The 20,155-nt window shown below is 41.1% G+C and overlaps 1 protein-coding gene across 9 annotated transcripts in view; it reads left to right on the forward strand.

Moving 5' to 3' along the window:
• The window catches only part of fhit (fragile histidine triad diadenosine triphosphatase), a 1,076,873-nt gene that overhangs the window by 710,621 nt on the left and 346,097 nt on the right, over nt 1-20,155 (forward strand). For all 9 annotated transcript variants that reach the window (XM_078209531.1, XM_078209536.1, XM_078209533.1 and 6 more), the window contains 2 exons: nt 15,116-15,261; nt 18,155-18,184. In XM_078209531.1, coding sequence (XP_078065657.1) covers nt 15,116-15,261; nt 18,155-18,184 — 176 coding nt within the window. The remainder of the gene's footprint in view (nt 1-15,115; nt 15,262-18,154; nt 18,185-20,155) is intronic.

Below are 20,155 nucleotides of genomic sequence, written 5' to 3' on the forward strand. Positions count from 1 at the left end.
TAACAGAAAGGTACATTAGTTTGATCCAGGTTGGAACAGATCTGATGAATGATCAAGATTGAAATGTGTATACCTTTTTGGCCCCTAATTGGTGGTTTTTGAGTATAGTGATGCCACTGGAAGTTCACAGACTCTTATATAATACTAAATGTCATATGAAATGCTGTGGATGTGGATATCTGAACTTAAACAGAAAATGCTGAGAAAACTCAGCAGGCCTGGCAGCATTTGTGGAGAGAGAAAACAGAGTTAACATTTTGAGTCCATATTACTCTTCTTCGGAGTTGTAAAGAGGCAGAAATGTGATGGATTTTATGCTCCTGCAAAGAAGGGTATGAAGCAGGTGAAGCAAAAAAGAAGGCCAGGGATAGGCTGGAGATCAGGGGAGATTAAATGACAAAGATGTCTTGGATACAGGACAAAGGGAGTGACAATGATAGTATTAAAGACTAAAGCAGGTGCTAATAGCAATGTAAAGGTCAACCTTGTCAGAAAGCAAGATAGCAGAATGTGTTAATAACAGACCAAGGCTCAGAGCTTTCTGAAAGCAAAACATGAGAACAAGATGCAGACTAGCACTTGACAAAGTGGAGGAAAGCGGGGGTGTGGGAGGGAAATAAAATCAAAATGGAGGTCAGAGTTAATTGTATGAAGTTGTTCAACTCGATGTTAAGTCCAGAAGGCTGTAAAATGCCTAATCAGATGATGAGATGCTGTTCCTCCAGTTTGCGTTGGGCTTCACTGGAATACTGTAACAGACCAAGGACATGAGAGCAAAATGGTAAATTGAAATGACAAGCGATAGGAAAGTCAGGATCATGATTGCAGGCTGAGTGAAGCTGTTCCACAAAATGGTCACCCAGTCTATGTTTAATCTCCCCTGTGTAAAGGAGACGGTATTGTGAGCAGCAAATGCACTACACTAAATTGACAGAAGAGCAAGTGAATAACTACTTCATTTGGAAAGAGTGTTTGGTGCCTTGGAAGGTGATGAGGAAGAAAATAAAGGAGCAGGTGTTACACCTCCTGTGACTGCATGGGAAAATGCCGTGAGATGGGGATGAGATGTTGGGGATAATAGAGGAGTGCACCAGGGTGGCACAGACAGAACAGTCCCTGTGGAATGCTGACGGGAGCAGAGGGGAAGATGTATGATATGATGGCATCGTGCTGGAGTTGGTGGAAATGGCAGAGGATGATCTTTTGAACACAGAGGCTAGTGGGGTTAAGGGAACCCTATCATGGTCCTGGGAGGGAGGGGAAGGGTGAGGGCAAAAGAATGGAATGGGTCGGACACAGTTGAGCACTTTGCCAATCATAGTGTGGCAAGGAGAACCTCAGCTCAGGAAAAAGGAAGACATGTCAAAAGCATTGTTGTAGAAATTCACAGACTCTTACCTCAATATGATTTAGGATAATGTGATGGTTCAAAAGAGTAGATTTCCCCTTTAATAACCTTGTAAACTAGGATTTATGAACATTGTGTATCTTGCTTTGATAAATCTGTTTTAACACGGTCATTGAAAAATTATTTTTACTGCTTTCAAAACAAGGAAATGAAGTACTTTTTGTCTCATTTCCTGGATGTGCTAAGCTAGACCCAGACATTCAGCAAGTCATTAGCACTTCAGATGGAGACACTCTGGCACAGAATAAACAAAGCAATATTATCAAACATGACTGTGCTTCTTCTGAAATGTTTCATTTTACCACTGGTTTCTGTCATGTACACCTCTGTTGGAAAAGGCAATTGCCATGTGGGGACTGAGAGAATTCTTTTTAACAAATTCTGTTTTGTGTTTCCCTTGCTTGATCTCAGTGCAGTAAAAAGAAATTCAAGACAAAGACATTAAATTGTGGCAGCTTTACACATGTTGGTACTTGTTTATATATTTTTTATATCATGAAACTGTTTCTTTTACGGGGGATATCCCATTCAGAAATAAGCATTTTTGACAAATTTATGAAAGGATTTTTAAAATGTTAACATATTACAAAATAATTTGCGCCGAGTACATTACAGCATTTTATTATTTTAGAAGAACATGTGGCGTTATAAATGAATAAATATACATTTTGCTATAACGCAGAGAATGTCGAACTTATTTCCGTTAAAGGGAATTTAAAAACAAGTGAGATGCTCATAGAACTACGATTTACAAATTGTTCTCATAATCCCCATTATAAATTTACAGGATTATAATTTATCATTGAATTCTGTTCAGTGATGTGCTGTTTTAATCCTTTGAGCCACTTCAAATCTGTCCTGGAGAGAAAAAGGTAATTTTGCTCTCAAGGTAGTTTACAATTCTCCTTGCTGCATTACAAAATTCACGTTATGAGGCTGCTGGTGATTTGCTTTGTTATTTTCAAATGCCATGGTATAAATATGGGATACAATGTGATATTGGGCCAAAAAAAACCCTGAAGTTCCTTATCTATACCTTTCTGCCTCTCTCGCTCTATCATCTCCTTTAAGATGCTCCTTAATTTGATCAAGCATTTGGTCACCTGTATTAATAGCTCTTTATTCAATTGTTGAGAAACATAGGCTGGAATTCTCCAAGGTCACACCGATGCCAATGGGAACAGAGAATTTGGGTCCAGCCAGATTTCTATTCACAGCAGCGGGACTGCAGAATCCCAGAGTGGGCAAGGTCGGAGAATTCCAGCCATAATCTATAATGATTCTGTGAAGCACCTTGGAATGCTTTACCACATTAAAAGCACTATATATGGAAGTTAGTATTGATTACTGGCTTTGAATGTAAATCAGTAAGTCTGCAGTAAGTAAATTTGAAAAAAACATGAAGGCTGTTGAACCCATTATGCTGTTTATTCAAACACCTTTTCTCTTTCTTACAAACCTTTTAATACCATATTTAAAATCAACACTTACCAAATTCTCCAAGATTATCATGAGGCGGCATGTTGGCACCGTGGTTGGCACTGCTGCCTCACAGCGCTAGGGAAACAGGTTTGATTCCCGGCTTGGGTCACTGTCTGTGCACAGTCTGCACGTTCCCCCCTTGTCTGTGTGGGTTTCCTCCAGGTTCTCTGGTTTCCCCCCACAGTCCGAAAGACATGCTGGTTAAGTGCATGTCGAACAGGCGTTGCAGTGTGGCGACTAGGGGATTTTCACAGTAACTTCATTGCAGTATTAATGTAAGGCTATTTGTGACACTCATAAATAAACCTAAACTTAGAATTCACAGTTGCCATCATCATTTTTCAGAAGTTGCTGTGTGACAGTAAAAAGTGGAACTGAAATGGGCAGAAAAGAACTGTAACCATAAGAATGAGGCTCTTATTGCCTCATTCCATCAGGGAGACTGTGGCACATTGGCACTTCACTGAATTAGTGGTCCAGGGATTCAGGGTAATGCTCTGGGGATCTGGGTTTGAATTCCACCATGGCAGATGGTGAAATTTGAATTTAAAAAAACGAATAAGCCACTCAATTCGAGGGCAATAAATGCTGCCCCAGCTAGCGGCGCCCCACATTCAAGGAATAAAAAAAAATCTCAGATTGTCTGTGCGGAATGTTTACTCGGGCAATTTGTTATTGCCTAGTGATGATTATGGTGGTTGCTGAAATGAAACTCTGTTGCCGTTGGTTTGACTTAAGGCTGAGTGAAACAGGCATAAAAGACAGAAACAAATGATGGAACCCTATACTGCTTGTGTTATTTATTGCCAGCATTTTCCAGAATCCAGTATGTTTTCCTCGGGGATTTTACTTTTTTCAGAGAGACTTTTATATTCAGACAGATCATAGTTTGCAAATTCCAACCACTCTTCTGAACAGTTCACAAGTACATCATTTTCATTCATGCAGTCTTTCAAAGGGCACAATATATTATGCTTTATTTCTTCACAAAGCTACATAGCTTTTAAAACACTTGAAGTGGTACTGGAAGATAATTTATGTGACTGCTTTTATGAATTTACTGGTACTTGATTGATTAAAGAATGATTGAATCACTTCATTTCTCAGTTTTATATTCATAAATCAGAACTTAATAGAATCATGCATATATTTTGTTAATAATATTAACAGTGTCAATTGTCAGAAACCTAAAGTAGAATTTGACTGTGATTATTTTTCAATGAGTGATATTAGGAGAAATAAAGCAAGAACATGCTTTAAAAGGGGCTCCTTCATATCCATAGCACACCTCCCTCACTGTTACACAGCAGATTTACATCGAACTATTCACTTTTAAAGTGCCCTCACTATTGTAATAGGAAGAAAGGTGTAGATAATTTGCATATCGTACATGGATGAAAAAGCAATTGATGTGTTTTTGTTGGTGCTGGTTAAAGGAGCGGCATGACTCAGACACTAGGAGAATGCTCCATTCCTTTTCAAACAGCATTTACAGATCTTTGACATCTAAAAAATTGTTTTCAAGTTTCTCCTGGAAAACAATCCCTCTTCTGCAGCACTTTCTCAGTAAGGCACTGAAGTGTCAGCTTAAGGGAAAGACTCACGTCTTGCAGTGGGTTTCAATCTACATCCCCTGACTCAAGCAAGGACTTCTACAAAATACCCTAAGTAGACAATGGCATGTGCGTTTTACCCTTTGTATTTCATGAACTATATCTTAGTTATTCATAGTCATGCACTTCTTTTGCAGGTAAAAGATTCCCTTCACTTTAAAAGCTTTCATTTTGATAACCTAGATTAGAATCTAGAAGATTCAGGATTGCTTGGCAGGTGGCTGGAAAGTCATGAATATACTTACTGTATGGAAATCCTGTTGTGACTATTTCCAAAGCAGATTTAAACATTTGCTTCAGCCAACTACTGCTCAATAATGTTGGTGGTTCTATCTACAAAGCAATAATTCTTATAGAGCTAGTTCAAATAACAAAGTAGCAGCAACAAGAAATTGTATTTACAGCAGCTTAAAAATGGTAAATATTCCAAGGCATTTCATTATAAAACAAAATTTGACTCCAGGCCACATCAGAAGATGTTAGGATAGATGACAAAAAATGTGGTTAAGTACGTAGGCTTTGAGTAGTGTCTAAAAGGACTAAAGAGAGCTGGCAAGATTGAGGGAGAGAATTTCGGAGTTTATGGGCGCGATCTTATGAAAAAACTCTAAAGACCAGAATGACCATGAGAATGGGAGAGTTTCGGATCCATTTTTTGGGCAAGTCCAAATCTGCAATCTTATGCACTTAGAGCAGAAAAACCCCTCAAAATCTGTTTCTCATCATTTGTGGAGGGGAGGCTTAAATCACCCGAAAGTTGGCTGAGAGCAGCAGAGGGTGCCATTGCGCAGGTCTGTCTGCTCTGAGCATCAGAGGGATCTGTCACTCAACCTCTGATGCTCTCAGCCGGCCTCCATGGCCTTAACACAGCACACCCCCAGCTACCACAGGGCCCATGGCCTATTGCAACCACCCCCCCACTGCCCAGACAGATTGACTCCCGCGGCTCACCCCCACCCAGACCAATTCCCCTTCCCTCCCCCACACATTCTCTGTGTGGCCAGAGGACCCCTATTTATCCCTAAATGCTATCCACAAAACCTCATTTGAAGACCCTGCCAAGATATCACCCGTCCTTACTGCACTTAATTAATAATGCAACACCATCTTACTTGAAGGTCTGATACCTCCGAATATTATGTTGCCAGTCCTGCCCGCCCCTGAACAGCATCTCTGTGATGGCAACAATATCACAATTTCACATGTTAATCCACACTGTTAACTCATAAGTCTTAATACTCCGAGCATTAAAGTAGAGGCCATCCAACCTCGCCTAACTCCTTTGGAACTCAACATAGCTGACCATTGAGGTGCCTACATTCTTCTCAATGCATGAACAGAATTGCTCACATGGCACTACTTTGAACTTGAGTAATCCTTGGCGCCCTGGTATTTATTTATCCATGATGTGGAGATGCTGACATTAGATTGGGGTAGGCACAGTAAGAAGTCTCACAACACCAGGTTAAAGTCCATCAGGTTTATTTGGCAGCACAAGCTTTCGGAGCATTGTCCCTTCATCGGGTGAGTGGGAGTTGTGTTCACAAACAGGGCATATATAGACACAAACTCAATTTACAAGATAATGGTTGAAATGCGAGTCTTTACAGGTAATCAAGTCTTAAAGGTACAGACAATGTGAGTGGAGGGAGGGTTAAGCACAGGTTAAAGGGATGTGTATTGTCTTCAGCCAGGACAGTTAGTGAGATTTTGCAAGCCCAGGCAAGTCGTGGGGGTTACAGATAGTGCGACATGAACCCAAGATTCCAGTTGAGGTCGTCCTCATGTGTGCGGAACTTGGCTATCAGTTTCTGCTCAGCGATTCTGCATTGTCGTGTGTCGTGAAGGCTGCCTTGGAGAACGCTTACCTGAAGATCAGAGGCTGAATGCCCGTGACTGCTGAAGTGCTCCCCAACAGGAAGAGAACACTCTTGCCTGGTGATTGTCGAGCGGTGTTCATTCGTCTGTTGTCGTAGTGTCTGCATGGTCTCCCTAATGCCTCGGGAACTTCTTTCCTGGAGACAATACACATCTCTTTAACCTGTGTGTAACACTCTCTCCACTCACATTGTCTGTACCTTTAAGACTTGATTACCTGTAAAGACTCGCATTATAACCATTATCTTGTAAATTGAGTTTGTGTCTATATATGCCCTGTTTGTGAACACAACTCCCACTCACCTGATGAAGGGGCAGTGCTCCGAAAGCTTGTGCTACCAAATAAACCTGATGGGCTTTAACCTGGTGTTGTGAGACTTTTTACTGTATCTATTTCTCCCTCAATCAACGTCACATTGCTGTATGTGAGAGCTTGCTGTGTGCAAATTGACTGCTGGGATTCCTACTTTACAAAAGTGATTCCTCTTCAAATAGGTTAATTGGCTGTAATGTGCATTAAGATGCTTTTCCTTGTACAGTTTTTTCTCTGGAAACTCTATCTCATTCTTTAAGCTGATTGATCCCTTTTGTTACAACACGTCTTAGATGGTGGCAATGTGCCTCAGCAACCTTTCAATTACTGCGACCTTGATCAACCTTGGCTAACAAAATTATTTTCACCTTGTTGCTTTGGCTGACCTTTAACCTTCTCTCCAACACTGGCCCTTGGAACGTGGAGCAAAGGAAATCAATGTTGCCAAAGGGAGAGTTCTTTTAGAGAGCCAACACATGAATGATGAACGAAAATGTCTCTTCCTCCACTGGTAGATTCTAGGATTTTTTTTTGAGAAGTAAATCAACTGTTTCATTAATTCTTGGTGGAATCCATCCCATACAAAAGAGCTACATTTAACCAGTTCATTTAATTAAGATGCCTTGAAGATTTAAAAGACTGACAAATAAGAATATTACCATTATTATTTCTTTCAAAATGTTTTTTTTTACAAATCCTTAACTCTGTCTCTATCCGCTGTCCATTGTGAATCGGAACCTGGTCTTCCCGTGGGTGTGATCTAGAGGCTATTTCTCAAAATGCATTAATATTACCAATGTCAAAATACAGACAATGTCATCCTAATCTCAGTGGAATATTCGTAAATGTAAAATGAGTATAAGTGGGCACAGTGCAGTGTAAATAATCAGGGCCCAAGGTAATGCCAAATGCATCTGCACATTTCTTCTTTAAGTGTTATAAAGTTTAAATTTCAACTCATTTAGCCATCATTAGAGCAGACCAGGCATCTTTAGGAATCGGCAATCAGGGAAGCTTTTCAATTTTAAATTTTACTTATTCTCGTTAAAAGATCTGAAAGATTACTTGGTATCCTGCTGCACCTCACAATCAGTTGCAATTCTGAGAGACACACCTCCTCCTCACACCTGGTAAACATAATAGAAGATTATACTCATTTGAGAATCCTTGTGAACAAAGATTCATTTGGATGGAGGGTTTGCAGTTAGGCAGTTAAAAGGCCGACGACATTTGGGAGTATTGTAGTCGTGCATGTAACACACTTATGCCCAAAATTCCACCATCTCGTATTTTGCTGCTTATGTGAAAACAACGTAGCAGTGATTTATTTTTATCCATTTACGAGATGTGGGCATCGCTGACTGGGCCAGTATTTATTGCCCATCCCTAGTTGCTCTTGAGACATTGGTGATGAGTTGCCTTCTTGAATTCCCCTGAGGTGTAGGTGCACCCACAATGCTGTTAGGGAGGGAATTACAGAATTTTGACCCAGCGACAGTAAAGGAATAGTGATAAGGGACGGCATGGTGGCACAGTGGTTAACTGCTGCCTCACAGCGCCAAGCGCACGGATTCAATTCTGGCCTTGGGTGACTGTGTGGAGTTTGCACATTCACCCTGTGTCTGTGTGGGTTTCCTCCGGGTGGTCCAGTTTCCTCTCACAGTCCAAAGATGTGCAGGTTAAATGGATTGGCCAGGGTAAAATTGCCCCTTAGTGTCCCAAGATGTGTAGGTTAGGTGGATTAGCCATGATCTATGTCTGGGGTTATGGGATAGAGTAGCCTGGGTAAGGTGCTCTGTCAGAGAGTCAGTATAGACCCCATGGGCCAAGTGGGGATTCTTTGATACATTTCTAAGTCAGGATGGTGAGTGGCTTGGAGGGTGAAGGGGGCCAGTAGCCATTCTAATAATCATATTACTGAAAGGGTTAAAAGATTCAGTTTAACAGAGAAATCATACACACTGCTAACATTGAGTAAGTGCCTAAAGGCACAAACTGCAGCCTGTTAGTTCTCAGGTAGAAACATCACAGGTGTCAACCCTCACAGATTGTAAGACAGTGTGAAGCTGTTCTTCAATTCATGCAGACAACCAAATGCTCCAAAGTTAACATAGGGAGGCAACACTGTTCACTGCTTTAACATAGGGTATGTTTATCCATCAAACCTCCCTGGCCTGAGAGAATTCATCAAGCATTAGGGGCCTTGGATATGGGGAGGAAAATTGATATCTCCAAGTCAGACGTAAGTTATGTTAAGAACAAATTGTAACCAGGGGAATATCAGACCAGATAGTATATTCAAGCCTGTACACTGATTGGATATTATAATCAAGTAGATGTGCACATGTTGTGATTGGTTAGCATCATTTGTAGCTTATGCATGATGTAAACCTGATCAATATTTGTGAGTGGACATAGATAACTTCTATACAAATGCACATCTCTGATTGGTATATGCTAATTACCTGTAATTGAATCTGGAAGTATATCTGACTGTGCAACTTTGTAGCCATACTCTGGATTGTACGAGCAGGTGCATACTGGTGCTTGTAATCAAAGGCTGATGTTTCAAAACTCAGAAATTCTTCGTCTGGCCACTTAAGAGGAACAGGATCTGTAAGCAGCTGATCATCACAACAGCACAAGAGAGGGGAACTTCCAGATGATGAGGTTCCCAGGTATCTCCTGCTCTTGTCCTGCTGAATGGGGATGATCGTGGGTTTTGAAGGTGCTGCCTAAGGAACCTTGGTGAGTTCCTGCAGTGCATCTTGTACATTGTATACACATTTGCCACTCCCAAAATTTATGTGGTCCTCGATTCCCAGAATTTAAAGCCATGTGGACTGCTTTTAGTTGTTGCACTATCTGCTGCCATTTCTGGCGCTGCAGGGACTAGAGAACTGCCAGCCAATCTGATTGGCTGACAGCTCTCTGAGACAGAACTTCTTTCTGCCTCCAGCCAACTAATATTCATTGAAGTGCGAAATGACTGCAGGGCAACTAGCTTGGGCGGGAATGTGTTTACCACTAACTCTTTAAATGGCAAGAAGGGAAACTCCACTATCTGAAATATTCTGGCCCTGTTTTTGGAACAAAAGTTTGAAGAATTTTTTTAGCCCTGAATCAAGAAGGAGAATAAAACCAAAAGACTTGTATTGGAAACATCCATGGCATCGATCAAACAGAATCAACCTGTCAACCAAACAAAACCCTTTTCTCATGTAGTGAAAGTTGTTGTTGTTCTTAAATTTTCCATTCTTGCATCTGTCCTGATGGGTGCAGGATGAAAATCTTCAGCAATGTGTCTCTTGTTTCAGCAATACACAATTTGCTGAATCACTGTAGCGGGAAACTGGAGACTTAATTGTTAGCTCGAAAAAAATGTATTTTAAGAACACATGTATTTTAAGAATTGGCTTTCCATTCTACTGGAAGAAGAAGGGTACAACTAAACAATTCACGACATTCGGCTACAAAGTGATGTTACTTCTTGTCTACTGAGCCCTTATTCAATTTTCTGTCTTTCAGTTGAAAGCAGGGCAGTTATTTGGAACTGAAAACAGTTAAAAATGTCACTGTGCATGTTCACTTCACCCCAGAATGTATTGCAAAACGTTAGACTCGTGTCATAAGTTACATCATTACATCAGAAGGTGGTGGAAGCGGGGTCACTGAATATTCCCAAGGTGGAGGTAGGGAGATTCTTGTCAGGCAAGGGAATCAAAGATTACCGGGGGTACGTGTAATTTGAAACACAAACGGATCAGCCATGAGTTTGTTGAATGGTGGAGCAAGCTCGAGGGGCCACATAGCCTACTTCTGCTCCTATTTTGTATGTTTGTATGTATGTTCATTACAGAGAATTCTGAACTATATAATTAAAACCCCTATCAGGCATGAACCAGATCCAAAACAGTGAACAGAACCCACCACATTGTACGATTCCAGATTTCCATTGCTTAAGTAGGACGAGTAGTTATTGTTGGGATCGGTTTGGCTGACATTGGCTAATTTCCAAAGTCCATGACAACCAGCATATTACACGTTTCCCCTTTCTGTTGATTTCGGCAATGGGCAGGAAAGGGTTAGGACTGCTTTATGAATTTTTGATTGTTGAAATAATCTAGTTATGCTGTACACAACATCTTCACAAGAAAATATTGCTGTTAGTTTCGCTGCCTATCTGTACACTATAGCCCCTGTCATGCATCAAGGAAATTGTGTCCGATGTGGTCCATTGCTGATGGGTTCTATTTAATAGCTTTTTGGATAATTGGTGAATGTTTGTCACGTACTAGTAGGAATTACACTGAAGGTTATTTGAGCTGCCGTGTATACTGTACTAGGATATGGATATAGAACCAGTCTCTAACAAAACCCTCAATAAAAACAATAGGATTCACATGCTTATAATTTCTGTATGTTTTGCTTATTTAGCTCGTTTCAAAGCCTTTGACTTTTCCAACTTTATAGATTTAACTGTGACTATCATCATTTAAAGCACTGAGTCACACTATCAGCTTGCTGGCCTATGCAGCACAAATATTTTTTGACAGTAAAGGACAGGAGAAAGCTCATGAGAGGAAAAGTGAAAAAGATGAAGAGTTAAAACAAAAAGAATTTGTGTATTAAAATATTTTATCAGTTCTGCACTTTATAGATTTGTATTTTTGTGTATTGTAAAACAAAATAAAATGAAAATGACTTGGATGTCAATAATATGTTGTAGGGATTTGATATCTAACTCAATGTGATCCAAAGTATAAAAGGAATAAACTTTGATTTAAAAAATCCTAATCATGAAGATTTGCAGCACATCAGGAGGCTATTCAGCCCATCATATTTGTGCTAGATCTTCACCAAAACAAATCAAAATGTATCCTGGACCTTATATACCCCATTACTTGAAATATAAATAAAACACTAAAATATGTATAAAGATATAGTCCAACAGAGTACTATGATTTTGAAAAAGTCAAAATTAATTTCTGCTCAATCAGTTTTGTTACTTGTGCAGCAAATTGTGACTGAACCAGAGGTGATTTGACCTTAATTTGCAAGTGTTAAACCAACATCTCATGAACAGCCCAATTCAAAATCATAAAGATTTTGGGCTGTGAATCTGCAGTTAAAAATAGCGAATGTAGTTTTGAAAAAGAGCCTCATAATATCGGACTTGCAATCAAATCAACAGAGGGAGATTGAGAGATTAGTTAAGGCCATTTCCCTTTTTAATGCATTATAAATAGGGAGCAATATTTTCTGGCAGATCTAGTTTGAATGAGTGACTAAATAAGTTGTGCTCCAGTTTGTTCTCAAGCCAATATTTCTCAGTGTGAAGTATTTCAATGAATTGAAGATAAAGAGCAAAGTAAAACTGTAGGTCATCACATTATTGAGAATCATTATTATTAATATAACCACTCCATAAAGGATAAGACATAAACTGAAATTTGTTACATGGTGGTCATGTATGATGCAGTTCAGACATTGTCGTAAACTGAAGGTGTAAACGTTGAGTGGCTCATCAAGCTTAATAACAAGATGACTAATTACCTTCAAATACATTGCAGCATCTTTTACTTGCAAAGGGGCAAATTTTCACTCCAGATTTGGGAGTGCACTGTCAGGAAAATTCATGACTCCACAGACACGGGCAGCACGGTGGCACAGTGATTAGCACTGCTGCCTCAGAGCCCCAAGGACCCGGGTTTGATTCCTGGCTTGGGTCACTGTCTGTGTAGAGTCTGCATGTTCTCCTCGTGTATGCGTGGGTTTCCTCCGGGTGCTCTGGTTTCCTTCCACAGTCTGAAAAACATGCTGGTTAGGTGCATTGGCCATGTTAAATTCTCCTTCAGTGTACCTGAACAGGTGCCAGAGGGTGGCGACTAGGGGATTTTCACAGTAACGTCATTGCAGTGTTAATGTAAGCCTACTTGTGACACTAATAAGTAAACTTTAAACAATTTGCGAAAAAGTGCAGGACAGTTGGATTTTTGTTCTGGCATGTTTTTGGTATGCAGGGAGGAGGCCGCGTGGGTTAACTGGAGTCAGGCCCACCACCCCCAGAAATAGTGTGGCGGCAGCCATGTGCCAAGCTGAATGTTTTAAAGGGCCCATGTTGATGCTCTGGGACTTTATCCGAGCTGTGAAAGAAAATCAAAAACAACCCTCTAATTGACATCACTCATCCCCAACACACTCCCCATGCTCCATCAATTCTAATTCATCCTGCCTCATGACGCTCCACCCATCACGCCCAAGGGCTCTCATTGCTAAGCCCCTCTATTCACACCCCCAATGACCCTGCACAGTCCCCATGCCAACTGAGTGCTGATTTATGCCAACTCATGCTCTACAACACCACTCTTGCCCTTGCATCCTTCATGCAAGTATCCATCATGAGCAGACCTCAGGAGTCATGCTAAAATGAAATAAAATGAAGTTCTGAGGTTCTATTGATTACTTCACTACTTAAAAAGCCACAGTCATTGACAGAAACCCATTCAATACATTTAAATTCCTGCAACTAATTAATCACTTATGAAAACAAACATTTCATTCAAGGACATAATCACTTATAAAAACCGCATTTGTATTTATAACCCCACCTCAAAACCTTCATGATAATTTGGAGCTGTCAGTCAAACTGTGAATTTACAGATCTTCACTGGATAATGACAGATTATAGAATCAGTCCTGCAGCACTCTTTATGCCAACAGACATAGTGAAATTGCAAGCAACTGAAGCAGGCTGTTTTTTTAAATTCAAAGACTTGGGGATTTAAATGCCTTAACAGCATGACAGTTCCAATGCATTTATCCAGTTTTTACGCACATCCATGTCTACTTTTCATAACATCAAAGGACAATTTACCTATTGACTGTTTCAGAATCCTTACATCGATCCTTGCATCCTATCTTTACATCTCCAAAGGGTACACTACCTCTCCAAATAGCTCCAGCCACTTTAGGCCTTTTGCTCAAATATCTAAGGCCCACAGACCATGTTTTGCACATCCTACTTATAAAAATTGCCTCTGTTTGAAAACATTTTTACAGCGTCTGTGAACCATGGAGGTGCAAACTAAAATCTGACACTGTTCCCCCACACGATCTCTACCGTCCCCATGAAAATTTGGACCAAAGGGTAGAATTGGGGTTTGTGGGCAAGTTTGATTCAATTTTTAGTATCATGATGGCTTCAACAAGTGGCACACTCTTGTTATTGAACCAAGTGGCATGATCTCAAGTGTAGTTTTGGAACATGATGCAAGTTTCAGTGTTATCTATAGTGGCATTATCTCTTCAGTTTATTGTGCCAGTCAGTGGATTAGCATATTCTGCATGAATGGCTATATATTTTCAGCAATAAACCACATGGTACAGGTTAAGGATTATGTAAATTAGACTTTACCAACAGTGACATTGTTGCTCAAAATTTCAATATGTGGTGCTGGATTTGGGAACTTAAGTTGAAAGCCTCACAAATTCTACTGATATGAAGGAGATTTGGATGAAAGGAAAGCAGGGGAGTTATCAAGATCTATTTTATTCTTGAAGGAATAAACACCTTAATTTTTTCCAAGCGAGCAACCATCAGAAAACTAACTGTTCCAGCAGAGCTGGGAATGTTCTTTGCTGCTATTATGATAACACAATATTGGAATATAATATTTCTCTGATTTGACTTGAAAATTTGATTTTGATTTGATTTATTATTGTCATATGTATTAGCATACAGTGAAAAGTATGATTTCTTGTGCGCTATACAGACAAAACATACCTTTCATTGAGAAGAAAACGAGAGAGTGTAGAATGTAGTGTTACAGTCATGTCTATGGTGTAGAGAAAGATCAACTTAATGCAAGGTAGGTCCATTCAAAAGTCTGACGGCAGCAGGGAAGAAGCTGTTCTTGAGTCGGTTGGTATGTGACTTCAGACTTCTGTATCCTTTTCCCAACGGAAGAAGGTGGAAGAGAGAATGTCCAGGTACGTGGGGTCCTTAATTATGCTGGCTGCTTTGCTGAGGCAGCGGGAAGTGTAAACAGAGTCAATGGATGGGAGGCTGGTTTGCGTGATGGATTGGGCTACATTCACAACCTTTTGTAGTTTCTTGCGGCCTTGGGCAGAGCAGGAGCCATACCAAGCTATGATACAACCAGAAAGGACACCATCTATGGTGAATCTGTAAAAGTTGGTGAGAGTCGTAGCTGACATGCCAAATTTCACTGAAAACATCACTTAGAAGCTTACAGAAAACAACAGAGTTTTACAGCTAACATACAAAAGAAAAAAGTTGTTCTGTATTGTACATGTTTGCTATTGATATTATCTTTAGTTTAGTGTCATTGTGTTCAAAGATATTTTTGAAATTCGGATGATTCTCTTGGCATGTTTCCTTGACTACCCACAATAAAGATGTGTTAGTTTGTCCAATCAGACCAACAGAACGTTTTCGAGATCTACGACCAGAGGAAGTGACAGACTTATTTCACACAAGCCAGAAAGTCGCAACGGTTGTGGAGCAACATTTCAAAGTAACATCTCTGACCATTACCGTTCAGGTTTGTAAAATATTTGATTTGATTTGATTTATTATTGTCACATGTACAGTGAAAAGTATTGTTCCTTGCGTGCTATACAAAGCTTTCCATTCATAGAGTACATAAGGGAGAAGGAAAGGAGAGGGTGCAGAATATAGTGTTACAGTCATGGCTAGGGTGTAGAGAAAGCTCAACTTGACGCAAGGTTCAAAAGTCTGATGGCAGCAGGGAAGAAGCTGTTCTTGAGATGGTTGATGCATGATCTCAGACTTTGTATCTTTTTCCCGAAGGGAGAAGGTAGAAGAGAATATATCCAGAGTGCGTGGGGTCCTTGATTATGCTGGCTGCTTTTCCGAGGCAGCGGGAAGTATAGACAGAGTCAATGGATGGGAGGCCGGTTTGCGTGATAGACTGGGCTACATTCACAACACTTTGTAGATTCTTGCGGTCTTGGGCAGAGCAGGAGCTATATCAAGCTATGATACATCCAGAAAGGATGCTTTCTATGGCACATCTGTAAAAATTGGTGAGAAAGTAACTGTTTCCTTTGAATAGTGAATGAACAGTTACCTCGCTGAAATATTTTAATTTTGCAACATACAATACAGTATTGAGAAGATTGTACTATTGAGGAATATGAAGAATGTATTTTTCAATAAGTGCTGTTCAGTTGATAGATTGAAAGATGCTTACCTGCTGCATCTCTCCTGTCATTTCCTGTGGTTGCTGCACTGAGCATTCAGTTGTTTGACTGTCACTGTGCCGGTTATGTAAATATGTTAGAAATGGCTTGCATTTTCAAGACAAAATTTTGACAGAAGTGGCATAATCCTGGAAGATTACATTCATTGTTCACTGCAAGAAAGGCAATCAAGTGAAACATAGAGGCAAACTGAGAGAGGAGAATGAAGCTAGCCATCTGTCACTGAGCTTTTCCCTCAGTTCCATTTTAACTCATGTTTTTATTCCACATCTTATTCCCAATAGAAGAGCCCCCTGCCACATAGCGTCCTCCAGTCCACAACCAGCTTCTTTAATGTTGGTTTGCTCGCAGCCACTAAAGCATTTTCACCAGTCCCCATTGGCTTCAGCTTTACTTGGGCTCTTTTGTGCCAAAGTCAATCATCTTCTGGAATTCAGCTCCCGAGTGTAACTTTGCTTCAAGACTATGATGAGATTTAAAGTCAAATGGCTCTGGTAAAAATCAAACTGAGTATTGATAAACGGATTATTGCAGAATAAGTTTCAAATGAAAGCACTGTTGATGACATCTCCCATCTCTTTGCTGATGATTGTGAGTAGGCTGATGAAATCATTATTGGCCATGTTAAATTTGGCCTCCTTTTAGTGGACAGGCCATCCCTGGGAATTGTTCCATATTATTGGGTAATTGCCAGTGTTGTAAGTGTCCTGGACTGGCTGAGGTTATTCACCTTCTCAGCCTTGCCCCTCACTGAGGGTGTGGTGATCCTGAGGTTAAAACCACCCCTTGAAAGGAAAAGCAGCCGATGGTCATCTGGGACTATGGCGACTTTACTTTTAAGTGTCCTGGAACCAATTTTGTTAAAGGTGCAACTGGTTCAGGAGCACAGATTTGCAGCATTACTACTGAATATTAATTGGGACTCATAGGCTTTTCTGTGTCCATTGAACTCAGCCATTTCTTGATTCATTTGGACTGAATTGAACTGGTTGAAGACTGATACTTGTGATGCTGGAGAAATCAGAATGAGTCCAAGAAGGATCATTCACTTGGCACTTCTTGGGTATGATTTTCCAGCCGCGCTCGCCCTGGAACCAAAAAATCCCACCCGAGGTTGATGGACCTTTCCATGGTCTGCCCCTCACCTGCTACGATTCCTGTGGCAGGCGGAATGGGAAAATTCACCCCCAAATGTTCGACAATGATTCAGCCTTGTCTTAAGCAATGATATGCTGTGCACTGCCATGATGGTTGATGGGGTTGTTCATTAAGGCTCCTCCACCCTTTAGTTTAATAATCTACCACTATTTGCGACCGAATGTGGCAGGGCTTTTTGATGCAGAGCTTTGGTCTGATTCATTGATTGTGGGAGCACTTATCTCTGTCCATGGTACGCTTCTTCTGTTGTTTGTCATGCATGCAGCAGCTTCCCTAGATTGTGACCTCATTTTCAGGTATGGCTGTTGCTGCTATTGGTATATTCTTCAAAAATTTCCGTATTGGTCTTTGAGAAGCACAAATAGTCTTTCTCCTCGCCGCAGTCTCTCCCTTCCCACAGTGTCTCCTTTTCCTGAGGTCTTTCCTTTCAGTGATCTCACCACCCGAACCCCTCACAGCTTCTCTCCCTCACTCCTCTCAGCTGAGCTCTGAACCTTGTCCACCCTTTCAATCCCTACAGCTCACAATCTTCTCAATTGCTGCATTCTCCGGCTGTGGCCTTCAGTCACTGGCTTTCTTTCCGAGCAGCCTTTCCATCTGGCTGAATGAGGGAAAGAAACTTTAAAATATTCTAATGAGGTCCTGATATTAAATTCAACTGTAAATATTGGGGCAGTTTCTGAAAAGGGGTGAGAAATAATCTTAAAATACATATTTGTTTATTTTAAATGTTTAGAAATAAAGCCATTAAATAAATATGCTGGCAATTTCTTTGAGAAATTTGGTCTGTCACAAGAAGTTTCTGTTCTTGATCGAATCCTTAGCCTTCAAACAGCAGGGGCTGCTTTTTATAATCTTTCTGGAGGCAAATGTGGTTTTCAGCACCAATATCATTGCTCGGCATGTCATAAAGAAAACTGATTGCAATAGTGTACGATTGTTCAGATCACATACAGTTGTCATCCAGTTTCAGCTGCTTTTCAAATGAGTACTTTAATTCACTGTCAAAGACATCATTAACGCCTCATGTTTTTCCCTTATTATTTCTTGTAGGATGGTCCAGAAGCTGGGCAGACTGTGAAAGTGAGTACCTTTTAATATCAGTTTCACTGTGCTGTGAACAAAATGATTCGTGACGTCTTTGTTCAAACAAGAGCCCAATATTTTGAGTTATAAGTCCATACAGCCACATAACTGCCATCTTATCATTTAACACATAATTGTTTTGGCAATAAAACATTATTTATCATGCTGCTAGAGAAAACTAATTTAATATTTATTTTCTTGCCCTTCTGGGAGGCAAATGTATTTTGAAAAGAAATGTCGGCAGGTTTATCCTTGACTTTACTGTGGTTTTGAGAACCAGGTCGCATCAAGGTTTGTTTGCAGAACACGGAGACCTCCAGAGCTGTTTCATACTTTGCGTGAATGTTATTTCATTGCCCACATGATGAGCTGTTTGGTGAAAAGTGAAGGATCAATGCAACTGAATGAATCCAGCCACATGCAGTGATTCAGAAAGCATTCTGAGGCTTGTGCTAGCAATTCATTGCACAAATTAAAGAGAAATTCTTGGCCCCATGCAGAGCAATTTGCATAGTTCTGACTTCAGAGTGACAAAACGCAATCACTAAGCATCTTCAGCTGAAACTGGATAATATTCTCCCATTTTCTTTGAAAGCTGTTATAAATATTTTAACAAACTTGAATCTCTGCAGCAAAGATGAATTGCTGATGACTCAATAAACAACACTACTCAACTTCCCTTCCTGGCTCCCATGTTAGTTGATATTGTTAATAGTTGTCTCTGCTCGGGTATTGTCCCTTGCTCTTCAAACGGCCATCAGGAAGTACCTTCTCCCCCAAAAACCAATCGTTGCCTGATCTCCAATCTCTCTTTCTTCTGCAAAGTCCTTGAAAGTTTTGTTGCAGCCCAAATCTGTGTCCATCTTTTCTAAAACTCCATGTTTGAATCTTTCTAGTTAGGTTTCCATCCCTGCCAAAGTACCAAATGGCTCTCGTCGAAGCCAAAAATGGCATCTGATGTTACTGTTACCAAGGTAAACTATACCTTCTTGACCCCATTGTACCCATTGATGGAGTGCCCAGATTTAAGATTATCGGCAAAAGAAGCAATGGCGATGATGCGCTATTCAAACACGAGGCTTGAAGCTCAGTAAATGAAAGGCTTTTATTTACTGTAACGAAGCTACCAGAACTTATATACACTATCCCAGACTGAAGGGGTCCCGGCCAGAGCAGGGACTCTTATACCTCTCCCAGGAGGCGGAGCCCGACTGGGATGTGCCACAACACTACAGTACAGAGGTGTAACAACCCCACCCTAACCCCAACAGCAACAATAGCACAACCCAACAGTAACATATGTACATCCTTGTAGTACTGGCAAGCCCCTGGCTCAGCACTATCCAGTGGGAACCAACGATGGTTCACCACATTCACCCCTCCTTTGAGAACAAAGGCCGGCGGGGTACAAAAACAGAATAAAGTGTCAGCAGTCTATAAGTTCAGATGGTCAGGGGGACCGCACCGTCGTTGTGACCTCCTCAATACCGGCGGTGACACCGGAGTAGGCACTTGCGGTGGCGTTCTCCCCAAGGCGGCGTCCAGCTGTTCTTCCACGGACTCACAGGCCGGTTGACCCTGAGGTGACGGTAGTCCAGGGGATCCTGACACGCCCTGCGGTGGCGACCATCTTCTGGGCTCAGGCAAGCAGTACATGGGAGTAAAATGGTTAAGCAATGGTCCCGATGCTGCCCGCGCCGTGTCCGGGGAAGAAACAAGAGATAAAGGGTTTGTTACAGGGGGTATGGGAGCGACAGGGGTTGCTACGTCCCCTGCTGGCGCCAGGTCTCGGATCGAGACCGTGTCCTCTCGCCCGTCAGGGTATGCCACATAGGCATACTGAGGGTTGGCGTGGAGGAGATGGACCTGTTCGACCAACGGGTCGGACTTGCGGGCCCTTACATGTCGCCGCAGGAGGACGGGTCCTGAGTACGTCAACCAAGACGGTAATGAGGTCCCCGAGGAAGA

Source organism: Mustelus asterias, chromosome 3, assembly GCF_964213995.1.
Source record: "Mustelus asterias chromosome 3, sMusAst1.hap1.1, whole genome shotgun sequence".
Lineage (NCBI taxonomy): Eukaryota > Metazoa > Chordata > Chondrichthyes > Carcharhiniformes > Triakidae > Mustelus > Mustelus asterias.